The sequence below is a fragment of the Poecilia reticulata genome, linkage group LG3 (genome assembly GCF_000633615.1).
Source record: "Poecilia reticulata strain Guanapo linkage group LG3, Guppy_female_1.0+MT, whole genome shotgun sequence".
NCBI classification, from domain to species: Eukaryota; Metazoa; Chordata; class Actinopteri; order Cyprinodontiformes; family Poeciliidae; genus Poecilia; species Poecilia reticulata.
Window position 1 is genome coordinate 7,199,319 of NC_024333.1, and position 27,081 is coordinate 7,226,399.

At 40.1% G+C, this 27,081-nt stretch overlaps 1 protein-coding gene across 2 annotated transcripts in view; it reads right to left on the reverse strand.

Annotated features, from left to right (window-relative positions):
- cd276 (CD276 molecule) overlaps positions 1-27,081 on the reverse strand; it is a 90,739-nt gene that overhangs the window by 15,682 nt on the left and 47,976 nt on the right. For both annotated transcript variants that reach the window (XR_533281.1, XM_008404749.1), the window contains exons 5-6: positions 11,118-11,255; positions 5,277-5,318 (exon numbers count right to left, since the gene is read on the reverse strand). Coding sequence is in view for 1 of the 2 variants with exons in the window: in XM_008404749.1 (XP_008402971.1) it covers positions 5,277-5,318; positions 11,118-11,255 (180 nt within the window). In the remaining variant the exon portion in view is untranslated. The remainder of the gene's footprint in view (positions 1-5,276; positions 5,319-11,117; positions 11,256-27,081) is intronic.

The following is a 27,081-nucleotide window of genomic DNA, read 5'->3' on the forward strand; positions in this document are numbered from 1 at the left end:
CACAAATGTTCTATTTACATATCTTTAGTCGGTAATGTGCAACCACGGGGAGAGCCCGCTTGTTCGGTGTGTAGTGTCAATGAAAAGAGAAAAGAAAGTTAAGCTGAGCTACCTGGGACGCTTTCCAGGGACTTCTCGAACTGAACTGTGGCTTTATCGCTTTAATTGGTGCGTTTGCAGCCTGAACCGAGGCAACAACAGAAAAAAAGAGTCCTTTTTCTCAGGGTTTCATGCTGTTAAGTCATACTTTACGCCTCTCGTTCCAACGGTTAAGCCATACATTATTCAGGTGTGTTTTCATGCGGTACTTTTATTTCCATCTCTCTGTAAGAATATACCAAACAGGTGAAACAAATGAGCCCAGATGTAACTTAGGCACAGCTGTTCATCCCCTCTGTTATTTTTGTTGTTGTGTTTTTTATCTAAAAATCTACAACATTCGTCCTGATTGCCTGTCAGTCCTCGGGCTTTAGTGCGATTTGAGCCGGTGCTGTCTGCCTTCCAGCGGTGGCCTCAGCATTAAGGAGTCAGAGACGAGCGCTGGCCGGGGCTGCTAATGCCATAAGCTGTGTGAGGCTTGATATTCCATAACCTTCCACCTACTCAGGGCCTTGCCTCAGTTAAGATGGGTTAATAAAACTGGTTTTACCGCTCTGCTCTCCTTTTCAGAGGGCATGTTAAATTGCTCTTTTACCGATGATTCTGTGTCTGTGAAAGAACTGGGTCACTCGCGCTCCCTTCCACGGGGAAGTGCACACAAACTGAATTCAGATTCTGATAGGAGCCTCGCTTGCAACGACTGCAGCCGTTTCCTAAACAACGTGATACGCTCAGGTTATTGGACGCGTGTCTGGGTGAAGTTGCGGGTTGGGGGAGTGTTGGGGGGAAACGAGAGGCGTTTGCTGCATGACTTTGCATGTGCATGAAAATTAGCGATAGGAGTCTCTTTCTGGCCGCACGTCTTAAGAAGATTGCCCTTCCTACAACCGACTGTGCGGTTGTGGGATTGCAAAGTGCTGTGCCTGGAAATATAGACGGGAATGTGAGCTACAGTGTTTGGTAAACATTATTTGCCTCTGCTGTAAATGCAACAAAGGGATCTCATCCCGCGGCAAACGGATGAGCACAGGTCCCTAGTTATCACTGGTTATTGTTCCAATCAGGCCGGCTTTGAAAGGGGAAAGCGCACTCTCCTTTGGACAGCTCATTAAGATAACACACAAACGTGGCTCCCCATCATCCAGGGTTTATTAAAGTGAGGCTCATTTTAGCTCCTTTGTCTCGCACAGGAACCTCTGGCTTTGTCAGCGCAATTGAAGCCAGATGGCGAAACAAAGCTGCCTGTCTGAATCGCTTAGAGAGTGATCTCAGAAGACAGAGCCATTAGCTTGACTTCACAAGCTCGCCGCCCACAGTGTCCACCTGGTTCCAGCAGGTGCGTGCGGGGCGACGAGAAGGAGCACGGGTTTTGGGGGGGGGGGGGGCAAGCGTGGCGACGACGTGGCGTTGCATCGCGTCAGCGGCGTGCGGGCGCCTTTAGCTACGGCTGAACTATATTAAGTCTTACTAGTTGTGGGATGGCTGACCCTGCTCCTGGCTGCACAGACTTCCCCTCTGAAACATTCATGAGAGAGGGAGCGGAGAATAAAAGCCATTGTCCCCCTTCACTCACAGACTCTCCTTCACCTCTCGGCTTATTAAAATCACATGGTATTAACTTTGGCGTTCACCGAAAGGCTAAATAATTCAATCAGAATTAAAAAAAATAAAAAATAAAAAGAAAGTCAAATGAATAACTCTAATGACATTAATACTTGAGGGAGGACTGTTCCAAGACCACGAGGGTTGGTCACCGAAGCTGGTAATGCAGAAGAGGCTCGCCCTGAGTGCTAATGGAAAAATTAATTCAGGACTCATAAGGTCATATTTCTGCCAAGCAAAATATCACAATCACCCTAATCATGCAAAAAGAAGCACACAAAGCAGTTTTCTGTCTCGGTTCAGCAGCGCTCCTAAGAGGCCAAATGTAAATACTCAGCAAATCAGAGATTTGAAAGGAGGATTCTGTTTTCATGATGAGAGTTTAAATTAGATGCTCTTCTTCCTTTGGCTACAAGGTAAACTGCTGGCAGAGGCAAAACGCCACAAGGGAGAAAAAAGAAAAAGGGAGTCAGATTCTGGGATGAAGAGTCAAACAAGGTGAAAGAAGACGGGATTATTGCGTTGCCTTTAGTGAAATACGGTACACGTTTCTCCTTTCAGTGAAACCAGACAGCTGGTTAAGATTTGTTTTTTTGTGACAACGTTGACATCAAAATTCTCCACTAATCCCAAATATAAACATTTTACTGGACTGTTGCTTTGCACAGCTCTAATGAAAGAACTGGGAAAATATTTTACAGGCTGGAAGTTGTCTCCCTGAATATTTTATGTGTCACATTGGACATATTAAAGCTCTTCTCAAGCAAAATAAAACCAAATAATCATCTGCCAAAACTTTTGGAGGCTAACACAAAATCACAACCAGATGAAGACGAAAAAAGCAACAAAACAAAAAGATAATCTTGATTTGCCTTTTTATTTTCATTTGAATAAGCTGCTGCATTTCTGTAAAATCTGTGTCTTTAAAGCTACAGCTCTGCTAACCCTTTTCATATAATTGAATTTAAAGAAAAATCCAATAATGTGGAACAACCTGTGTAGAAATTGTCCCAATTAACCACACTGGGCAAATAGATCTTAAGTGTTGTGGAAATATTTGTGTTGATATTGATCAGTGGCAAATTAGTAGGACTTTCAAAAAACTCAAAGAAAGTAACAATGTGACTCTAATAACGATATGAAATGAGCTTGAATTGGGTTTTCTGCCCAATTCAAGCTGAAAATATTCAGTCTTGATCTAAAATAACTTCCAAACTACATAACGTGATAATGGTTTGGTCAGTCAATCATACTTTCATTATCAGTCAGTGGGTTGTTGGTCCAATCAGTCCTAACTGGTGAAGTGGCGATTTTTGGAGGGACAGACATTAAGAGGTGCAAACGATATCATGAGAACGAAGTTTATGTCATGAACTTTAATTTTACTTTAAAGACAGCTATCCTTTTAGTAGATGTGTGTTGTTAAAAAGTTTATGGACTTGGGATTTTGTTAGTCGTTTTTTTTTTTTGGAAAGGATGAACTCGGTTCTCAGCCTCTGTTTTTCTCAGGAGATGCTACTGCTGGAGGAAAACTCTGGGTCAAGTAAGTTGTATGCAAGTGGAAATGTTTTTTTTGTTGTTTTTTATTCACTTAGCTTCAAAAAATAAAAAAACCTCTAGAACAAAGGCAGCTATCTTAAGGCAACACGATTATGGGTTATTCTTCCAGCCATGTTTATGTGGTCAGGGGTAGCACACAGTCAGTGTTAAAACACGCAAGCCTTCTAGCCACTGGCTAATTTGCAGATAAATCCCTGGTTGAGCTCCTCAGCCCCTGGTTGGGCTTTCTGGTCAGTGGTTTGGCTTTACCCTGTCTGATTTGGCTTTTCCATCGACAGATTCATCCAAAAAGACAGATGGATTCTGTTTGAACTGAGAATCAATGGTGGGTAAAACTGATTACCTTTTTCTGCAGCCTGTCTCCTTGAATCACATTGTTGAAATATATATATATATTTTCCAACAACACATATTCATATGTGTTGCATTTTCTCATTTATTCTTTGGTGCTGGAATTACTTGTCTTCATTTATTCACTGCATTATATGACAGTTGTCAAAAGATGCAGGTCCAGGCTTAATGTTTAGGCATTTTAGTGTTTAATCTACATCTTTTTGGAATCGTTTTGTAAGTATTTTATTGTATTTAAATGGTCACAGGTCTTTTTATTTGCAAGGTAAATCTACCTAATCGAACTAGTAGTCAGCTGAGGGTTAATTAAGTGTTTGTGTAGCATTTTCAAATATAAAATAAACTATTTGTAATTTATTTGGTTGCATTTGTGCTGTGATTATCAGATTTTTTGCAAACTAAGTACTTAAACAAGCATGAGTCTGAATAGTTTTGTGTGTCCCTGTTTCCATGGTGACCTCCGCACATCACCAGACCCAACATGTATCTACAATACTTAAGACCTCAGCAGGACAATTAGCACTAGCTTTCTTATCTTACACTAGATGATGAAATGTTATTGTCACTATTTTACCTAACTTTGCCAAAGTAATATTTAATTTCTAATTATTTATTTCATAAAGCTGTTAATTTATTTAACCAAGCAACAAATTATTGAACTGTCCATAAAGGTTCTCCTCCAACCATATGCTGAGTATTAAAGTAGAGCAGCAGTCAGAAGCTATGCAGGAGCCATTATTGTATGTTCAGTCATAAAAAAGACAAAAACAGCTAAAACATGTCTCTAACGCTGCAGCCAGAATGACAAAATACTGCCATCAGAGAAACTGATTTGTGAACTGGATCTAACGTCTATTAGAGTTTAAGTTATTACCATTAACTATACAGAAAAGGCAGCGTTTTATTCTCTCTGACTCTTTGTTGTTCATTAACTAGTTTCTTGGAAATGTTAAACAGAATTCACATTTACAAATTGAAAGAGTCAACAGTCAGTTTTTTTTTCCTTCTCTACTCACATGATTTCACATATAACATGGGATGTTTTTCTGCGTCTATTAATTTGCTTTTCCAAGCAGAGATCAGCTCAGCCTTTCCATATGACAGGGCTGGAAACAGTAGATTGAATCACTTACCTTGTTGTATTTTTATCCACTGAATCATTTTTTTTTTTTTTTACCAAATCAACCATATAATCTGGATAATCAATCAATCAAGTGTGTTTGTAAAATACATTTAAACAACAAGGCAGTTCAAAGTGCTTTACATCATAAAAACACAAACAAGAAGTGACAAAAACATCATACAGTCACCAATCTGATCAAAAACATCAATATAAATCATATATGTTGGTCATTGTTCCATTAATTATGGTTAAAAAAGGTGAGTTTTAGTCTTGATTTAAAGGAACTCAGTGTGGACCAGAAACAGAAGACAAGTGTTTCATTGGTTCTTATGATGGAAAAAAGTCAAGCAAAGTGGCCAACAATAAATATGAATCTTAAATGTTTTTGTTTGTTTCTCTTTGCCCCATCTTACACCACGCAAAGTCTGGGTTGCGTAAATGTAAGAATAAGTGGACGAAAGTCGTAGAACATTTATCAGGTGCCCTTCAGTTGCAACGCTGCGTGAGAAAACAAGACTTGACCAGATAGGCATGGACTGACCTGTCTTCGATTCCTCTTCTTCCAGCTCCTTGGCCTCCTCGGCTGTGGGGAGACAGAGGTTCCATTATCAGCAGGAGCCACAGCACAAAGCCGGGTGCACCATGGCGTCATTTCATTGCAAGTCAACACCGAGCGGATCCTTCACAGCTCGAAGGACAAGCTGTGATAAAAAGAGCTATATGACGATGATGCCGCCACACAATGCTTCCTCATCACATCACACACACACACACGCGCACACACACACACACACGCTGAGTCACGTCCAGCCTTTAACCTCCTATCCAGCACTTTCACAAAGACTCTAATCACATTAGACTTTAGCTGCAGGCTTTCAGAAAACCCACTGTCAACACAGTAAGGGGGGTAACCCAAGTAGTGATGGCTGTCACAGGACATGCATGTGGATACGGGCTAAAAATATCCACCTGCATGTGTTCAAGACATGGATCTGCATCCTCTGTAGCTTCAGAATAAACTCTTTACAGAGCAAAACTAACTGCCAGAGCAACTAAATTTATGTGTTTTAACACTGACGCATTTTAGCGCAATTCCTTGAACTCCGACTGCCGATACCGGTGTCCCCTTGGGAAATTAATAAAAGAAATCTTGTTATAAAATCGGCAGCACAAAGTGTTGCATTTCGAGGTTCGAACAGCCTGCGCATGTATATATTTAAAGCGCCTTCCACTGTGTGCTCCGTATGAAATCGTTACCTCTCAACGTTAATATTGCAGGTCTATGGATTCTAACGTGCAGCTGTGCAGTTCTCACTAACAATGACGCCGATATTATGTTTGCAACTTTAATGCAAAAAGGAAGCAAAAGTATTTTGTGGAGAAGAAATAAATGCAAAACCGCCATGTGCACACACTGCTTCACAAACTCGGTATTGCAGCGTAAAATTACCGCAGATGCATGAAGCCTTTTCCGCTCCGCCAACCATCTTAGCAGTGTGGCAGTGGCAGAAGCACCTCAGGGGAAGACGCTTTGACAGGAGAGTGACGCTCATTTAAAGGCACCTTAAGGTCAGGGTGAATATGAGGGCAGCCAGAGAGAAGTGACTGAGAGCTGCCTCCGTCGTACACAGAGTGAAACAGCTTCAAACCCCAGCTGACTGCATTTACAACATGTGGCGGTGAGAAAGAGGGCAGCTACTGCTTGAGTGGGGAAGATGGACGAAATGCATAAACAAACGGAGAGTTAGAGGAAGGCTGCATTCTTCTAGCCGAAGCCAGAAGAATGTTAATGTTTTGTGTCGTCCTTCGTTCTGCGTGTGATTTTTATTTGATTAAATATTGATGTTAGGCGGCACGAGTTAATAAATGTTGCTTTCTAAATCGGCGCCTTCTAGAATTCTTCACAAACTTCAAGTTCAACCCTTGAAGACATTAAATATGGCAGGAAAGACACCGCGCCTCACCCTGTGCACGTCGTCGCAACAGTTAAACATGGTGGTGGTCTCATCATGCTATGGGGCTCCTCTTCTTCATTAGAGACACGGGAGCAGCTCAGAGTTGATGAGGAATATGGAATGGACTAAATACAATGTAATCGTGAAATAAAGCTTGTTAGATGTTGAAAAGGTTTGAGATTCAAGATCCAGTAGAATAATGCATTTCTAAACACACAGACAGAAACACACGACATCAGGGGTCTAAACTAGAGGTCATTTAACATTGTTTTAAGTCACAATTTTAGATATTAGAAAAAATAAATTCTAATGTCTAAAAATAGAAATGAAAATGCTCTTTCTTGATTAAGTCATAGGACAATATATTTTTCTATGGTAAGTAGACCAACTCGTGCTGTGAATTTGTGGTCCTGAACATAATGTATTTGGTAGGACAAGGCAGAAATGACTCTTAAAGGTGAAGGTTGCTGACCTGTAGTTTAAGCATATCCATGTAATCGAACGGCCTCTTCAAAATCCAGACCTGAATCAAACTGATCGTTTGGGACAAGACTTGAAAATCGTTGTTCACAGATGCTCTCCTTCAAATCTCACTGAGTTTGAACTACGTTGCAGAGGAAATTAGGCAGAAATGTCTCTTTATACACATGGGAAAGCTGGAAGAGAGATACCCACAATGACTCTGAGCTGTAATTGCAGTAACATATGGTTTTATAAAGTACAGACGATAACAAACTGTATTAGACGATAAATTGTCCCAGAAGTCATTGCGATAAACGATAATATTGTTGTTTTGACATCATTTCCAAGTAATATAATGGTAATGGTATAATAGTGCAAGAATATATTCTCAAATTTCATTAAACCTTAAATTCTAATGAACATTTTACACTGGGACTGGAAGTTATTTTAAATGGCCAAAATAAACAAACAAAACAACAGAGAAACAACAAATACAATGAATTTATGAATATATGAAAAGGGCTGGTTTACACCAAAACACCAGACTGAAGACTTTTATCAGTTTTTAGTAGAAAGAGACAGAAAAGAACAAACAATAAGTCATGCAAATGGAAATTATTGAGCTAGTGTTAATTTATCACGCGATTATTAATTTATTGCTTACAGCGACAGGCCTAGATATGAATTTCAGATTGTCATTTGTAAATAAGTGTAACACAATAACGAAAGTGGAAAGAAAATGGAAAAAGTTCAAACGATGAAAAAGTTCAATGAGTCTGAATGCTGTCATAAGGCCTTGTGTACCGATTTGAGGTTCGTTAATTATTTCCTGCACCACAGACACATAAACGTATATGTATGCACATTAGGACACAAAGCCTTATGAGTCCTGCAATTGAGCAGCATGACTGAATAATTATATACTTTTCAAAACCAGCTCTTCGTAAACAAAGACATAATCATGTGTTGCTTTCCTAAAAAGCTTTTTTTTAGCCAGTGTTTTGGTCGGAAACGACACAAACGACCAATATTAGTTATTCCATTTGAGTCGCATGCACACACAGCTGATCAATGATAGCATTTGGCCCGAAGCAAAGCTTATTTACCAAAAGGTTAACCTCTGTGAAACATGTGTGCCCCATTGTTAAAAGCCTACAGCGGGGTGCAGGGAGCGGGGGGGGGGGGAACACAGCCTCCGATATGAGCTGTTTTTCTCACACGGGGGGGAAAATCTGTCCCATGTCGATTCTGCATAATCCCAAGAGAAGGTTTGATTAAATCACATGCTTGTCTGAATGTAAAAAGGGCTTAAGAGTGATGGATGACTGACTTCGGTGAGGGCCAGCGGAGGCATGCGCAGCCTCCTTTACACAGTCATTATATAAAGATGTCCAAGGAGGTAATAGAATATCTAAGAGAACAGAGCCATGCTGGCGCTCAGACGCACACCGACACTGACTCGGGGAAAAAAACTACAATACCACAAGCTGCTCTGCTCTGTTATGATCCCCATTCTGGTGCGCCGCATTGATTATGACAGGGAAGAAAAATGACTTACCCACTTCTCTACGTTTACTGACCTTTCCAGCCCTCCCCATCCAGTCACAGTGAAGAGAGAGTCAACTTCAATCTGGTTAGGCCAGAGAACACCATTAAAAGATGAGACAACCACAATTAGTTTGTGTTTTGCTGCGTCCCGCCGCAGCGCTAGATGTGTGTTTTTGAGGCCCATTCTTCCCTTCCATATTAATAAGCGATCCCTCCCGACAGGATTATAATAGTCGGCGCGATTGTAAAGACAGCGCTCAGGTCTGTGACTGGAAAAACCCTTAAGACTCCAGAAGCGCTGCCGGCAGGGGACAAAAAAAAAAAACTAAAAGATTTAACATTTCAATAAGGCAGACAGTGGATGACCACATAATGAATCCCGCCTTCAGTGTCCAGGCTGCAGGCGAGGGAATCAGCACCTCATCCAGCCGGCTGAAGAGAAGGGGGGCCCCACAACCCTCGGAGGCCCTCGCCAGTGGGAGGAACCGCATTATATTTCTCTCTTTCCATTTCATTTGATTTCATATGTTCCGTGCAGCTATTTACTCTTTCCTCTGAGTCTGTGTCACTTCCATATTTATTTTTAAACCTCTGGGCCCTGGTGCAGACTCTGGCTGACCTTTATTTAAATGTCTCCTCCACTCTGAGCAGAACTCATTACAGCAGAGCTGGTGGCTTTGCGGTATCTATCTCATTTCAAAACTTTTTTCCTTCTGCACTTGCGGGGACACTCGGCTATTCTGCGATGCTAATTACTGGACCCGGGTAATGATGTTCCTCCCTGTCACAGATACGTGTCCCGCCATTCGAAATCCTGCTAGATGCATTAAGCAAAACTCCCCCTGGATTCTCAAAGTTCCTTGAGCGGCTAACATCTCATCACTGCTCACAGCTCCGTCTTTTGTGCTCCTCTTGTGCCTCCCCTCACCCGACGCCACAACCCATGTAAGCACTGTTGACACATTACTGGAGGACTTGAACGAATGTTGTGTGGATGCAACACATGATCCTTTTTTTTAGTTATTGATTAATCTATGGATTCATCTGTTAATTGGATTAAAAATCACTTTCTGCTGATTTTATTATTTAAGCCAATTTTTTACAATATTAGAAATACTTTAAAAGATGTAAATAAACAATACACTTTTTTTTTATTAAAAAAAGAAAGTCCCAAAGAAAGCTTAATGCAATAAAATAGCATCACTTTAGTGAACGATTGATCATGTGTAGCAAAATATGCATTTGCAGCGACTTAGTTTTATCTTCACCTGGTTCAAATTTTTTAAACTATGTGACTTGAGGACTTTTAGGCAGAATGTATTTACAGACAAATGTTTTTAAATGCAAACCGTATATATTTTTGTACTATTTTGAATATATTGTTATCTCAGCAAATTGACTTTTTTGAGTCTGTATACTTTAGTTAACAAGTAATTGATTCCTAAATTAGTTGACAATTATTTCAGTAATAGAGTCATCACAATTAAACCGATTAATCGTTTCCGCCCCAGAATGTTCAACTTAATCAATGGCTCTAGAAGAGTTGAAAGGGGATTTCTGTGTCCTGGCTGGGTTGCTGTCTACAGCTCACATACTGGGACACTTTCACTCAATTAAATGGAATAGATTTTTTTTATGAAACATTTTCAACATTAATCTAATAATCAACTCTAATAATTTAAGTTGAAATTTGACTTATTGCAACTGTTCCAACTTGAGTACGACTTTAATCCAAGGTTCACACAGCAGGTGAAGTATTAATGGATGGCGCCATCTATGGATAGATTTTAAAATTACTCAGCAAGACAACCAACAGTGTCGTCACAAGATCACGACGAGACGAAGGAAGCTAATAAAGAGAAAGCACAACTAAAGGCAATGGTGTTTTGTGGAAAACTGACTGCAGCTTCTGATGAGAAGTCTGTTTGGATCCGTAGTTTTAGACCAGGAGTTTTTCGAATGATGTGCGATGCGCTTCACCGACGCAGACTTCTTTCCTACGTCTACATTGCTTACGTCTAAGTTTACCGCAACTAGCCGCTTATACAAGATTGAAACACGTCTCAGGTCAACGTCATAAAAGTATCTCCGGCTTCAGTTTTCAAACTGTAGACGTTTTGAAAACTATCAGATACATTCCCGACTTAGAACCACAATTCTGATTTTTTTTTTAGGGGGGAGCGATGAAATGGTGGGAATGGTTTAGCCTGCTATGAAAAACATTTGATTTGTGTTGCATTTTCCTGCTGTGTGAACGTAGCCTAAGTCTGCGACTTGATTCCCCTTTTCTGGCTCGTGATAAGCAATGCAGCCCCCCAGATAATGACTTCAATACCAAATCTCAACTGTATCATCAACAGTAAATAGAAAAAAAATACAGAGGGCTTAAACCTGCACCTGCTTTTTTTCCCTCCTACCTTCTCTCCTGGCCTCCTCACAGCTTTCCTTGATCTTCCTTCGGCAGACAGCAGCCAGAGCGATGAGCAGGCCCAGCAGACACACGGCCAGGCCCACAGTAACCCACAGAGCCACCGGAGGGAAAGCAATGTTCTGACCTGAAGCGAAGAGGGCAGAGGGGGGGAAACAGGCAGAGAGATTACAACCTTTCTATTCAGTCTTGCAGAGCTAAAATAAGAGTGCAACTATCACAACATCCATCACTATTAGTCTGCTACTTGGCACTTTTTCAAAGCGGAAATTGTGAGAAATGTATAAATAATCCATCCTGCGAGAAACTTGCAGGGCACAACTTTAGGATATGAATCGTGGCTTTTGGCGAATGCTTCCATATCCATGTCGCATTCGCTTTAGAGAACGCCTGAGAAGCAAGAAACGACAAAAACTACAAAGGCGCGGGTACCTTTGTTTAATGCGAACAGGGAAAGAGTTTCTAATTAAGACTTCTGAGTCATGCAACTGTGTCCAGATGGCAGGTAGCTCACCAGTCGCACAAGGCTGTGTTGTCCTTTCACTCAGAAAGCACTGGCAGAGCTTTCAGATGATGCTGGCACTATCATACCCCCTGCCTTCTGCTACACATTGCTCAGATGTCAGATGTAAGTTCTGATGTTGCTGCTTTAATATCCTCCCGTTTCTTAATATCCCCATGGCAGTTGTGGAAAGCACAACCTGGGCATTTTGTGGAAAAGCAAAAGGTGCTTGTAATTGCATTCTCTTTCCCCACCCCTCCAAATAGGTTGACTAAAATGTTGTCTAGCTCTTTTATGCGTAGTAGATTATTTCAAGGAGGCACCTCAAATTACCCAAAAAAAAGAAAAAAGAAAAACATCTTCACACACGTGTGTTTTCAACCATACAACATTAAGATAACACTCAGCAATACGGAGTTATGCTAACATCCCTTCTGCAGACAATTAGCTGTCCAAGTTAGTTGGAGCGCCCTGGCAAACTGCGAACTGGTGAGGGGAAATAAAACCCGGTCAGCAAGACTAAAAAGATTTCAGACACAGCCAAATTTCCCAGGGGTATTCAAACCGAACAGAGGGAGAAGAAAGGCAGAAAACAGCAGAGCCACTAAATAGCTGTGGGTCGGGATGTGATGCATACAGTCTCTCTGAGTTACTCTGCTCCAGGTAGAAGGGGGGAAAAAAATCTAAAAAATGAATGACATTGGAGAGACATAATGATGAGGCATTTGCCAGACCTTGGAATCAGCTCTGATTTGGGGCAGACTGCATTGCAACATGCACAAAAATAATAATAATGATAATAATAAAAAATCTCCACAGTGCATTTCGTTATGATGTAAATGCACAGGATACGAAATACAAGGAAAGATGCAAATACCTTTTGGGGGATGGCAATATCATTTGTTCAGCCCTTTGGTCTTCTTTTCAGAAACTATTAGATGGACTGCCCTGACATTTCTGATTCCCTGCAATGAATCCTAATGACTTTGGGGAGTCGGTGGATTGCCCCTGACTTTTCTCGGAACCTATTGAGTGGAAGGCTATGAAATTCACCGTATTAATTCCTTTTAACTTTCCCTCAAATGCCAACATTGGATCAAATTTTCAACTTGTGCCACTGTGGTGGGTTTCATAAATACTTGCAAAACTGCAACTGTTAGCTTTATAGTGGGAGAACATAGTCATATTGTTACACCATAAGAACAGGATAGTCACTGTGAAAATGTATTTCATTGTTTATCATTTGTATCCAGTTTATTGTTGCTTGTTTGCTGGTGATAAAGGGGTATATATAAAAAAAATTGTAGTCATTAATATTCCATTAAAAGTTCTGTTATTCTTGTTTGATACCACAAAAATGTGACAAAGAAGCACTGATCATTTGATGAAAGCTTTTTAAGACAACAGAGAAGAGAGGAGGAGAAAAGATTAATTTGGAGTGTCTGATCTTTCTTCAATTAAAAAAAAATGGGACACAATGTTCCCAATGTATCCAGTGGCAGATGTACTTCAACGTAAAAAGAGAAAATGATAGAAATTAACTCTAAAAGAAAAAGTAAGCACAAAGGTCGCGTTCACACTTAAGTCCATGTAAATTAAAAAAGTAAAACAAACAACTTTTAGCAATTTGGGCACCAAAAGGAGGCAAAATTGTCTAAGACTATGTCAGACTAAAATATTTCTTAGTCTGATAAAGATTTTAAAAAATATTTATGGGCTTTTTAAAAACAATTCTGGACTTACTTTAGACCTAGTGCAACCTATCTGTGGCCTATTTACCGAGGAAAATACTTCGTAAATAGGATTATATATATATATATATATATATATATATATATATAATGTAAATAAGAGTCTTTCTGGCCTGTGTTAGCTGAGAGAGCTCTTTTAAGGTGCATACATGATCCAATGAAGTGTTTCGTGGTGCTGGTCTTGCGAAGCAGGATAAACAACCAAATGTCAGAGAGAAAAGAGAAAATCTGGAAAGTCAATCCTGTCATTTTGATGAAACTGTGCAAGACTCCCGAGGCGAGCCATGACTGATGAGGCTGTGGCTCTCTGTCCAGTGAGTGCTTCACTATGCCATATTTAAAGAATGACCATCTGAAAGCCCCACAAGCAGCGAAGCCACAAAACATGTATGAAAGAGCAATAGTTGTACCCATACCGTTCGTGTCACTCCAAGTCGAAAATGTAACGGATGTGTCTGCGACTTTGTGATGAGTAAAGAAGGTGCAGAGCTTTTTGTTTTCACACTCTCTCTCATTCTCTGTTCTTCTCTCTCACACCTTCCCACCAGCCTCTCCCTCCCTCAAGGCAGACTGATAAAGACAAATGCCATAGTCCGCTATCATTGCAATGCCTAGGCCGGAAGGGCTGCAGGGTCATATTTTTCTTTCTCTCTTGTTTGATGATGTGATTTTGTTTTCTTCAGAAATAGATTTGTCTCTAATGGCTCTGTTTACCTATCCTTTTCCCCCCCCTCTTTTTCCTATTCCCTCTATGCCAGTAGAAGAATGGAGTCCTTTGGGCTCTAACGTGACATTATCCAGAGACTTCAGACTTAAGTAGCTGCTCCAAACAGAAATAACTTCACAGTTTTCATTCATTGGTACGTACAGCATCGTTCGGAGGCACCTAATAAGAAGACTCAAACGACACGGTGATGAATGGGCATAATGTGGCAATTGACACATTTCTACACTTGTCTGTAGTTTTTTTATGTTAATTGAGGCATTATGTAATCTGTCAAAGAACTTGTTTTCAGTGACAGGATGTGTGGTTAGTTTTAGTCCAGATGGGTAACATGCCAATGGGCAAATCGTTCCAAAGGGTCCTTATGTGATGGACAACAAAAAGTATAACCAAAACTCACAATATCCACCAACTGTGGACTCACATATTGGTTTTTTTTCATTATTCATGAAAACTGTGACTACTTGTGGATATTTTCAGAAATATTCAAGAGAAAATGCTACTTGACACGCCATTGGCTGGTGTTTCAAGCCAATCTAAGAGCACCATCCATTTTCTTTGGTGCTGATTGCCTGAATCTAAAAATGGAGGTAATGAAGACTATAGATGTTAACTTATCTGGGAGCGCTAAGACTGTTTCCACTGTAAATATAAATCCATATTAAGGTATATTTGCTGTTTGTACTGCTTTAGGTAGTTACAAGCATTTTTTGAGGAGGCTTCAGGTATCCACAAATTTTAGCTCTTCAGAGACAGATGTGGTTCTGAACCTCTGCAGGTACCAGGGATCTACTGCATATCCAGCATAAATAAAACAGTCCCAAAAAAGTGTCTCCTGTTTTTACGTTCGCTAACAACGCAGACAGGACTGATCAAATAAAATACAGTCAATATTAGCTACGGTTCAAGACAAGCGGGCAGAAAGATCAGGTGTAGCATATTCCTCTGCTCTGATTTGTTGTTAAACCATCTAACAAGTACAACAACTGCAACAGATATTTGTTTGATTGAGGGAAAATTACTCTGTCAGTGAGAGAGGAGAGAAGAAGCTCCAAAAGGCCATAGCACCGCCTGGAAAAGAAACTGCAAATTAAAGAGAAAGGAAAACACTGAGCAGTAACTGCTTAGTGTAGCTGTTGGATTGATAATAAGGAAACGGTGAGCTTGTGCAGCAGCGCACTCCTGAAGGGTTTGGCTAACATGACACGTCAACTGTATGTGGCTGTGTGCAAGTTCTCACTGTGTGTGTAAAAAACACACAAATTTGACAAAATGTTAAACCAGTAGGAGCTGCACTGATATTAATTACATTACACACCAATCAGGCATAACATTATGACTGACAGGTGAAGCGAGTAACACTGATTAACCCTTCATCGTTGTATTTATTAGTGCGTGCGATATATTAAACACCGAGTGAGCACTGAGTCCTCTAAGTTGATGTGTTGATGCCTGAACGTACCGCTCCACATCTATGCCAGTGAGCCATTTGGATCTCAGTCCAGTACTACCAGTTATTCGTACTATTGTTACCTCTGTTGAACCACAGCTTTCCATTCAGAGATTTAGTTTTCCCTAAAGCTTTTCATAGGACGGTGACGTGTTTAGGCCTGCAACAAGCAATACATCACTTAATCACATGAGAAAAGAAAATTAACTCAACAATTTCCATTTGCATGATTTATGATTTTTCCCTTTTCTCTATTTTTCTACCAAAACTGGATGATAAAAAGTCTTCCGTTTTTTTTTTTTTGCTTTGGTCTCAACTAGTTTTTTTTCTTTTTTTTTTTGAAGGACAAATTTGTTCACAGACACTTTGTAGTTCATTTGAATTGTTGTCTCTGTTTTGTTAATTTATTTTGGATATTTAAAATGTCTTACAGATCAAAGTGCTAAATGTTTATTAGAATTTATAGTTTATTGATCTATGAGAATGTGTTTTTATAATATTACCATTAATGCCATTCCCATTATATTACTTGAAAATTTGTCTCAAAACAACACTTGTCATTTGTCACAATAACTTCTGGGACAACTTATTGTGTCAGGCCTAGATATGTTACATTGACTTACAAGTCCAAAACGTTATTATGCCCATCACAATATTCTGCTTAGATTCTTACATTAGCGTGACTAAAAGGAAGAGATACAAAATGGAGGATCTAGAGATGAAGTTCAGCTTTCCTTGGGAAACAAAAACAGACCACAGGGCGTTTAATGCTCATCGAGGCAATTCAGGTTTCTTGGATTTCAAAGGCTGTGAAGTTTTACAGTGCACTTTAGTTTTACAAGAAATGTGTCCGTGAAACAGAGAGGATGCATCAGTTTCCAAAAATACGTAATGGTGTGGCTGTGTTATTATTTATTTATTTTTGCTCCACCCGACATAAAATATGATGCGTCGTGTCCATCCCCTGATGCTTTTTTATCGAGCAGTGTCAATTTTATTTTAAAAATAACAAAAAGATTTAATGGGTTATTATTACAAGTCAATATTTGGAGCCTCTTTTATGTGCAGCATTAACCACCTGGAGCATGTCCTTGACGATTATGTCTTATACAAGGCAGAGGTAATTTTTGTGTTCTATAGGAGCCCACAAAAGACTGAGATGGTAAAAAAAAGATATTTACCGAGGGTCCGAGCATGAGAATGATAAAACGCCACTTCCATATGGAGCCTCAAAGCCCAATATGAAGCTTCCCTAGTCTCTGGAAGACACTACAGGGTACAGAGAAGGGACCAACTTCGGTATTGTTTGGGCTTCAGTGAATGTAGGAGCCAAGGAATGCAGGCATTTTTACAAGCCTGAGTGTTTTCTCTGCAGCACCTTTGGTGGAATAAAGTGTTTCTAAGACTCCCTTGCCTGTCATCTTGGTTTGGCGATGTGAAGACGGAAGAGATCAAAGCTGTTTTCTCTCTGGCACCCCAGTTTTACCTGCCTACAAGAAACCTCGCCTCTTAAACTGGGACCAAAGGAGAATAATGTCCCTTGACAGAAGGATGGCTTCAGGCTGAGAAAGGCCTCAGGGCTCATTGCAGACAAGCTGAAAAGATGAGGAAGGAGGAAAGAGGAGTCAATTAGGTTTTTTTCTCACTGCCAGGACGAACAACCTGATCTTACCCTTTCTCTGTGTTAAAGTTGAGGAAAAGAAAAGACGGATCCAAAATGGAGACAAACTGATCACAGAAAAGCAAGCTATACCAGGGGCTAGCCCAGAAGCTGAACAAGGCCATTACCCTATTAAAGGGTTCATGCTTCCTGGAAGACCAGTGCTGTAAATTGTCATCAGTCACATGGCCATTTCAGTGTAACAGGAGCATGAAATACGGTCACAAACATTTAGAAGGTGTAGAAAAATACCCTTAGTGTCAACAGACATTGAACAGCTTCAATTTTAGTCATGAACTTGTATTATGAACCTCAGAAGTGTCCATCAAAACCCTGGAATCCTCCCCGCTCAGGCGTAGTGTGGAAACCTTGTGGCCACGCACACCAGCTGTTCGCGTAATGGCTGGAATACCTCTCCTTGCGCGGAGAGGACAAGGAAGTGACTTGTACAGGGGAAAACTCAGCAAACTAAGATTGATGACGACAGGTTTCCGTCCTGTCAGCATCTTTGCTTCGAGCCTTCACTCTTTTGTTTTTTTTTTTTTTTTTTTTTGCATTTCCGTAAATAGCTTTTCAGAGAAATGCTACCTAGGTGTCTTATTGGCATGCGGAGAGGTAATGTGCTCATCTCTAGGACAACCCACCGCCCATTTACTTACACAATTTGTTTGACATTATTGCCCTTCCCTTGAAGCTTTGGGCTTGAGGCAAACAAGACTGTGTGATGTGCCGACTTGCACATTAAAACAGAGTAATGGCTCTGCATTTATAGGAATAAAGTTCCTAACAGCCCTCTTTTTTCTCAGCGGGAGAACTATAAAAGCCATCTGCTGGTGGTGGGGCAAGTGATGGAGGGTACACGAGGGAGTAAGAAGGATGAGTTAGTGATTCCATGAAGGTTGAAGGGACAGGATAAGGGGGTGAATGACCGAGTGACCCCAGCAGATGAAAACAAAAGTGGAACCGAGTTTCCGTGTGGCACTTAGCATAGAGGCTGACTGCCTGGATGCTGGAATGTGTCTCAGTCAAGAAAGTAATTTTCGGTATGACTCTAAACTTGGAGGCTGTTTCTGAGGCTCATTTAGCTGATATTTCTCTGCAAGAAGTCTGGCTCGCACTCCAAAAGCAGGGCGCGTTTTAAGTGCAGGGTTATAGATTCAGAATGATGAGTTGATGTAGGAAGGTTGCCGCAGCAATAAAAAGAGACAGGCTTTAATCTGGCTGATCAACAGGTGAATATTTTCTGCTATTCAAGGGTGCCGCGGCACTGAAAGATGCCTAAATGGAGACCTGGAGATCGAACGAACTTGAGGTCCGATTGGCAAGTTCACCCAGACGTGAATCAGAGGACTGCAGTGTGTGCATGTGGCGGCGGGAAATTAAGAAGTGGTGAAGTGTCGCCTGACAGCTTTTCAGGTTGTGTGGAGTTTGCCCGTTTAAGGTCGAGTGTATCCCTCCCACATTTCAAAAACATACAAATGAAGGTAACTGGTGTCTTTAAACAAACTGAAGAAGTTTTGTTGGACAGTAACATGGTACTAAAGGTACACCAGGGTGTCTAAAAATAACAATAATTGCTTTGAATCAATACAAATAATCAATAGAAATTGCTACAAATTTGATGGAGATAAAGAAAAATTATGTCACGTTTCTTTCACCTTTCTTCTACATGTTTGCTATTTAACCTACATTGCTTGTTTAAAACTTTTAATTGACCCACACTGACCCACACACTTTGTGTGTGGGTCACTATGTGTGTGGGTCAGTGTGCGGTTTATTCCATGTGACTGATGACAGTGTGCACACCTCACCCCATGTGCGCTTTTTATGAGCATTTTGGTGTGTGTGTGTATGGTTCCGGAAATTGACAGTCCGACGGGACAAATCCACCTAACCCTGTACGACCTTGAAATTTTCCATACTGCTTGTGAGTATTGCGCTAAGACCACTGGAGGGTAAAAAAAACAACAAAAAAAACAGTTGCTGCTTTTCCATAAAGGTCAGATTTGGAATGGGTAGTTGTTCTGTCGAGAGATTTTTCGACCTACGCTGGAGATCTCTTATTACTTAAGTAAATACAAACACTATAAGAATGACCGATATGTCTAATTGAAATTGTGCCAGCAGCTGAGAGACGGGTACAAATAATGTGAAGGTAACACAGACATGTCAGATTCATGGCTGAGGTCAATTTTCTCAACAGCTGAAGTGAAGCACACAGAAAATAAGAACTAGATAATTATCTGAACATAACGCTCCAAGACAACTGCAGGGCTGTTGTGTTAGCAGGGCAGCGAGAGCATTACAGGGAAAGGGTTGTGAAAATGTGTAATAGCTCTGCTGTGGAGTATGTAAACATTAGCCTGAGGTGGAAGTGGGCAGAAGAACCAAAATAAACCTCACACTGGTTCAGATGCAGGCCCTGATCTGGATATGAAAACACCATTTGTTTTGATACAGAATGGATTTTAAATGTCACGTAAAAGTGCAACCATGAGCATCAACTCCCTGGGTGTTACCCAATAAGCACAAGGCTCGGTTTCCCTCTAAAACAAACACGTATTTGCATGCTAAAAAAAAAGAAAGAAAAAGCAAAAAAAGGGCCAAGTGAAGAAATGGAGTCAGACAGCTCAATTGAGAGAAACAAGCCATGAGGAAACCTGTCAGGAAGTGAAAAGAATATTTGAAAATGTGTCACAAGCAGCAGAAAGCAGGCAGGCCCGTCCAAATGATAGGACAAGTCAGCTGTTGAAGGATGTGGCAAAAAAATAAAAAATAAAAAAATAAAAATATTGATTTGTGGTACATGAAAAAGACTTTCAAGCATTTAACCCAAAAAAGAAATTCCACATTTTTAAGTGCACCAAGGGTGAGAAAAAGCAGCAAATGACACGCATGCATGCACACATACACACACACACACACTCGGTGTCAGCTGCACAGTGTGATAAGCTTTTTTGGCAAGCTAACTCTCCTCTACATTTGTTGTAAACTGCAACGGCAGATCATAAGCGATTATAACTTATGATCTGCCGTTGTATAGGTAATTATACAATTAGTCTTGCAGCAGAGTATGTTTCGCCTTTCAACACACTCAAGCAAATGAAACAAGAAAAATACGACGTGACATACGCCGTTACCATCAGTTTGGAAAATACACTTCTGTATAAATTTTGTACGGAGCTGTCTGTGGATGACTTTATACTCTCACAAACACCCTGCCCACCTCATCAAACACCAGCCAAGCTAACTGTCTTCCAGTCTCCCTCTCGTCACATTCTGCCCCGCTGGGGCCTCAATTAAAAACTCTTCTGATGTCAAGTAACTGACAGAGAGTCCATCACTTTTGCACATCCTTCTCCGCCGAGAGTGGCATTAAGATGTTGGAGGCAGAGTGGACTATTGATCTTTTTTTCTTCTTCTTTTTTTGGGGTTGCCGAGCCAGCTTTGCGAGGCAGGTCGAACATTGGTGTAATAATGTCTTTACAATGTAGTGTTGTATAAAATGTTCATTAGCTTGAAAATAAGAGACGCCCGTAAAGGGTGCTGCGGGCGACGTGGAGGAGACAATTAGTGACAGCTTTCTGAGCCAAAACAGCCTATTTGGCTGGTTGACGCTGCCAATTAGAGGATCCGACACTGAAGTGTCAAAGACACAAAGGTATGAAGAGATTGAAGCAATACCCGAGACCCATTTGGTTCCTCTTACAGAAGGCATCATACATCCACTTTAGAGGAGATGGTTAATTATGATGAAGCATGATCCTATAGTGGTTTTGTGCTGATGGTTCGTTGTTGTGCCCTGTGACAGACTGGCGACCTGTCCAGGGTGTACCCTGCCTCTCGCCCGGAATGTTAGCTGGCGATAGGCACCAGCAACCCTCCCGACCCCACTAAGGGACAAGGGTGTAAAGAAAATGGATGGATGGATGGATGGATGGATGGATGGATGGATGGATGGATGGATGGATGGATGGATGGATGGATGGATGGATGGATGGATGGATGGATGGATGGATGGATGGATGGATGGATGGTTGTTGTGCTAATCTAAATTTGCACGTTTCAAAATGTGTGAAAACTCTGGCTGTACAGATTTTAAAAAATATTGTTTTTCAGTAGGATCACATCAGCACACTGAGACGCCCCTCTTTAAAAAAAAGAAGAGAGAAATCATTGTTTTTGGTCCCAACAAGCACTTAATTAGACTCAATAAGGGTACTACCATTATTTTTGCAAAAGTTGCTAGAGAAATGTGTTTTCTGCCAAAGCCCACTAAAATTAATTATATTAATTCTAGTGGGTCAGATTATTGTGTTGGTCGTTGAAAAATCAATCGCGGAGCTGCCGTTTTTTCTAGGTTTTATTGGCTCTAGTGGCCTTTATTTGATAGTTAATTGACAGGAAAGTTGGTAATGAGAGATGGGGAAAGACATGCAGCAAAGGTCTCCAAGCCAGGAATCGAACCCACGACGGCTGCGTCGAGGGCTAAGGCCTCCATACATGGGTAGTGTTTAACCCCTGCGCCACCACAGCACACCCAGGAGGAGCTGCAGTTCTGACCAACACCAGGAAATCAGATCATATCTGGGGCTGCACAATATCAGAAAGTCCTCTGATGGTGATAGTACTGGTAAATATTGCAATGATGAAATCAGCTGCATTATGTCTGTTTTCTCCCTTCCTCTATTTTCTTGACACGGAAACCTGAGATGTGCAGAAATCTGACTCTAAGCTTGGATGGACACAATTTTTATTTGTTGCAGCTTTTCTACAAAAGTCATCTTATCAGTTTTTTTGATGCATTTCACCCCCCCCCCGGCCCCCAAGCCTAAGTAAATTTTACTTTGTTTTTCAATACGCTCTTTTTTTTCTTAAATGAAAATGTATTTTCCGCTGTTCCTCTTATTTTTTTATTGATTAAGAACCTTGAATTACAACGTGTATGAATAGTGCTATAAACACCAGCCTGCCTTGCCCATATACAGAACACTCTCAACCCATAAAGAATATACTTCCAGTAATAAAATATTGTAAATTGCCTTTTTTTTTTAATTATTCAGAGTTAAGCAACTAAAACGTCACTCAGATTGTGAATGAGCCACATCTCCATTGTGCATATTAAAATGGTCTTTTCTACTCTGCAGACGCCGTTATATGTGCTCCTTATTGCTGAAACAACCCCTACGTTGCATCAGAGTCGTGTAAAAAGGGTGTGAAATATCATCCAGAATCTGAACTTTGAAATAATACTTACTGAATCATCCATGCAAGGTTAGGTTGGACTTTCAACCAAGGGTTTTCTTAATAATGCTACGAAGCTGTAATTACCTAGCAACATAACAACTGTCAGACCATTTTTCTGTCCCAAATTTCCCTAAATTTATGGAAAACGTTTGAAACCAGCTTCTAACTTTGAAATGATGCATTTGAGGACTGATGGTCGTTTCTGATCAAACAGGGACGTAGTTGAAAGGAGGAGTGCTTACATGATAAAATCTCAGAATACAAAATAGCAGGGATGTCATCTAAGCCCTGTATCACAAACAAAGCTTAAGGTTAAAGAACCATATGATCCTCTTCAAAGAGCTCAAGTTCTTAGTATGCTTCCCTCACTGCGGTATTACTGGGAGAATATATAATGACACATTTTTTAAAAAGACATGTCTCTGCCTAAGGCTCTCATTATAAAACAGCATTTCTCATTTTCCTCAGCTGCAGTCTTTGGTGGATATAGGAGAGACAGATGAATATCCTCAAAGCACTCAAGTTAGGCCACGTTCAGACTCTGTTGCAGGTCAAATCAGACTTGTTAGCCGTTCATCTTATGAGCACAACCAAACTTGCACGCTGTTTATTGTGTTGCTCGGGCGGGAATAAAACACAGCCAGATACATTTAGATTAATAATTTTTAGTCCACAGTCAAAATCTGTCTGAAATGAAGCATGGTTAAGGTTTTGATTGTAAAGCAATGACAGGCAATGCTTTACATTCAATCAGTCCCAGGCCACATGTAATCCAGCCTCTATTTAACACGATGCGTAAAATAGCTTTTGATGCTTTGATGTTTCACTGCAAATTACGGCTGCATTGTGAGTTGTGAACACCACCTAAAGTTGACAAAAACTGCTGCATCATCTGCCACAGCTGTCAACCAGTTGAACCAGTTAGGCTCACCACAAGCAGCACGGTTTATAATGACCATCATTCCAGCCAAAACCATCAGGATGAAGTTGAAATCCAGCAATGCTAAGCCCATTCATAAGGGATTATTAAGATTAAGTTACACTTTGGGCCAAAGATGTTCAGACCCCATACAGGTTTTGATTACTCAAATTACTTTCATTTTATCAAGAGCTGTGCTTAAATGAGTTATTTCACAAATCTTAACAAGATTCAACTTTTGGAAAAGTAGAATCAGATTATAAAAACATTGTTTTAATTTAATTCATACCAATGCCATGCTGAAAATTATTATTACTGTCCTCAATATGCAATAAAAATTATGCAAAATAACGTGCTTAATATATTGCTTACATATGTCAAATATATTCAGAACTCTAATGTAACAAACATACATACATATTTATTTATGCATAAACAAATGTGATGTGGCTAAATACATTTGCAGAGTAATGTCCATATGCTCCTCTTTTGAGGAGATACTGCCTCCCGAAGCGCAGATAAACGTTTGTCCAGGTATCTGACGACTACATGGTGTGAGAGTGGATTTATCTATAATAGAATCCATCTCCAATAGTCTCACAGTTAACCCTATACGTGTCCTCTAGCAGGGGTACGACGAAACAATACAGAAACGAGTTGTACTTTACCGAAACACACCTCAATGATTCCTATAGGGAGACGTGTTGTTGCATTGCAGCATAAATTATTGAGTAAAACCAAAATAAAGACATCATTTCCAGACACGCTGTTGGAAAGCGTACACTACAGCAGTGACAGAGGGGACTCAAGAGTAGTTGAAATCTCCAGAGATTACCGTGGTTCTGTCAGGGCATCGTGTCAACTGCTGACTTATGTTACATGCATGTAACACAGTGAGCCCATCTTAGTCACTTGCCTGGACAGAAACTTGCTGCTAGCGCTTAAATATCTGCAGTGCAGAGAGGCCTCTCACGGTAGCATGTCTGTTGTTAACCCACTTGTTAAGCACACTTACTTTCCTACGGTTGCCCTGTCTGCAGGATCTGTCTTCCGGTTCAGTGTAAAAACCAGTGAGAGAGAAGCAGAAGTCTGGAATATGTTCTATGGTGAAAAAAAAAATATATATATATATATATATACATTCCCATGAATCTTTGGCAGCACTTCAAGCATCTGTGATGCCAAAGACTGGAAATGGTTTAAACTTTCTTCCAACTGCTCTCCATTTGCAGCTGTTTTACATTCATGACATCGACAGTTATAGCTTGTCTGAGCATCAGCTTCTCAAAACTTAATCACACCTGATAGACTGTTTTCTATCAGTGCGATAGACTGTGTTCGATTGAAGACCAAAATTGCAACATTTGTTACATTTTCAGCTGGTGAAGTTTGCTTTGATGCTGTCAAACGGCCCAAACTAATTGAAAAACCTGTTCAGCTTCTCACCTTTGGTGGAGCTGCACCAAGAGCCACTGAAGGAAACAACAAGAGTGGCATCAGATTTTAGCGGTTGGAGGATTTCTATTTTTTCATTGGTAAAATACCATGAGTCATTTCTCCCGCTAGCGCTAGACTAGCACATTTGTTTTGCTTGTATTTACCCAGAATGCCCTGCGCTACAGTCTGCTTCCTGCTTTTGGAGCGATCTCCGGCCCGCTTGCATCCGCATATTTATTCAAACAGCACCACAGTTCACATCAAATGAACAGAGACCTGGGATTTTAGACCCCTCTTCTTTCAAATATTAGAGTTTGATTATGCATTCACACCTCCCCAAACAAACCAGACTTTCTAGACAAACGAACTACAGTTCAATTAAAGCGGACTGAACAGGACTGGTGTGAATGCTAGTCAGCTACTCCCACATTCAATATTTTAGGTGCCATTTATAAAAAATTGTCTTTGATACAATTACTTCTGTAAATAAATACTAAATATTTAGTTATTGTACAACTAACCTTTTTGTTAATGCCTTTTAATGTTAGATGAAACTAAACTTTTATTCTTAGTTAGGTCAGTAAGGATTACCTGAATGATTTCTATCTGATACGATTCCCTTGAATCGTATGAATAAAGCCGACTCTGATTAAAGGCACTGTTGTTGAAAATGACATTTAGTGAGTTTAATCATTAAAGAGGTGCTTCATTCCTGTTTCAGACATCTGGTAAAATATTTCTAATTGACTATTACTTCCAGTCTTGTAAAAAAAAAAGAGAACCCGTTTTCACTATTAGTCCTTTTCCCTCTTAGTGACAATATCACAATCTATCAAAGCGATTAAGTTACCATAGGACATTTATGGAACATTTACATTATTGCTTTTATTGGACTCATTTGACAGAAGCAAAAAGTCTCTTGAAGTCGTTGTGTTTCAGTTCCTTCATATGAACCTAACAATGCCTGGAAGCTGTTCCGAAACTCACTGTCAAATTCAGCTGCTCGTGGGTTATTGCTTAAATATACTTTGTTTCCTTCAAGCACTTTTAAAATATGATGCCTTGGACAGACTGAGAATGGCTCCGTAAATCTCCCTTAGTGGAACAAAGCTAATCGCAGACTTACAACTTGTGTGTAGCTAAGTTATTTAGCTTGAGAAAACGCTCAGCCTCAGGCTGGGAAAGGAATCAAAGACAACATGTTCCCACCAATGTCCCACATGGGTTGCAACTTTCTCAAAAGAAAAAAAAGGGGGAGATGACAAACATATCAGTTTATGCACAGATTAAGTCACATGTATGTATTATCTAATAACGAGAGCCGACGAGACCAGTTTGCTTCCACTGCCTTTTTTTCCACATAAACCTTGAAAAGACGAAAAAGAAGAAATGAGAACAAATAGAAAAGAGATATGAAAAGCAACCAAGAATATTGAATTTTCTTCTTTTTTTTTTAAAGCTCGACTTTTTTTTTGACACGATAAAACAAATAAGAAGGTGGATTAAGTACAAGTGTAGTTTGGCTGTCCTTGATCGAGGCAAAGAACCTGAATGTTGTTCAGTAACTGCAGTAGGACGACCTCAGGTGTGGCCAGTCCACAGGCAACCTTGAAGCTTAGCAAGCATTTTCTAAATAAAATCTAAGTAAATGTGAGTCTTTTACTGTGGCCACGACTTTAACAAAGTGCTTCTTATCTACAACATCAGATATTTGGAGAACCACTGTAAAAAAAAATAAAAAAATAAAAAATCAAACGTGCAGTAGATTATTTTTACACTGTATTTGGTCATCGATACTTCTTGGTCTACTTGTTTGTGGGGACCCATTTAAACTTAAGTACTGAAAAAAACTCTGTCAAGTTAACAATTTGTTTATTGGAATATTATAAATTAAGCTAAGGAGCAACCCAGGGTTCAATTTCCGGTCCCACTCATTTAGATGTACAGAGACACATGTCTGTCAGAGGACATGGCATTCATTTTAACTACTATGTTGATTTGCAGCTGCATGTTGCCATGACTCAAATCAAACCGAGTCATCAAGAGGCAGCAAAGAAATTTTCAGGGCAATAATTTTGCTAAAGTTTTCCTTTTCTTGCTCACTCCGACACAGAGATTTAATACAATTCTGTAGAATTTATTCCAATAATTGCTGTGATTGATTTTAAGATGTTTTAGAACTTTTGTGTTATTAATGTTGGTCCAAGATTTTATTTTATTTTATCTTGTAGTCTTCCTAAACCCCTCAGGTTTCCTGGAGTCT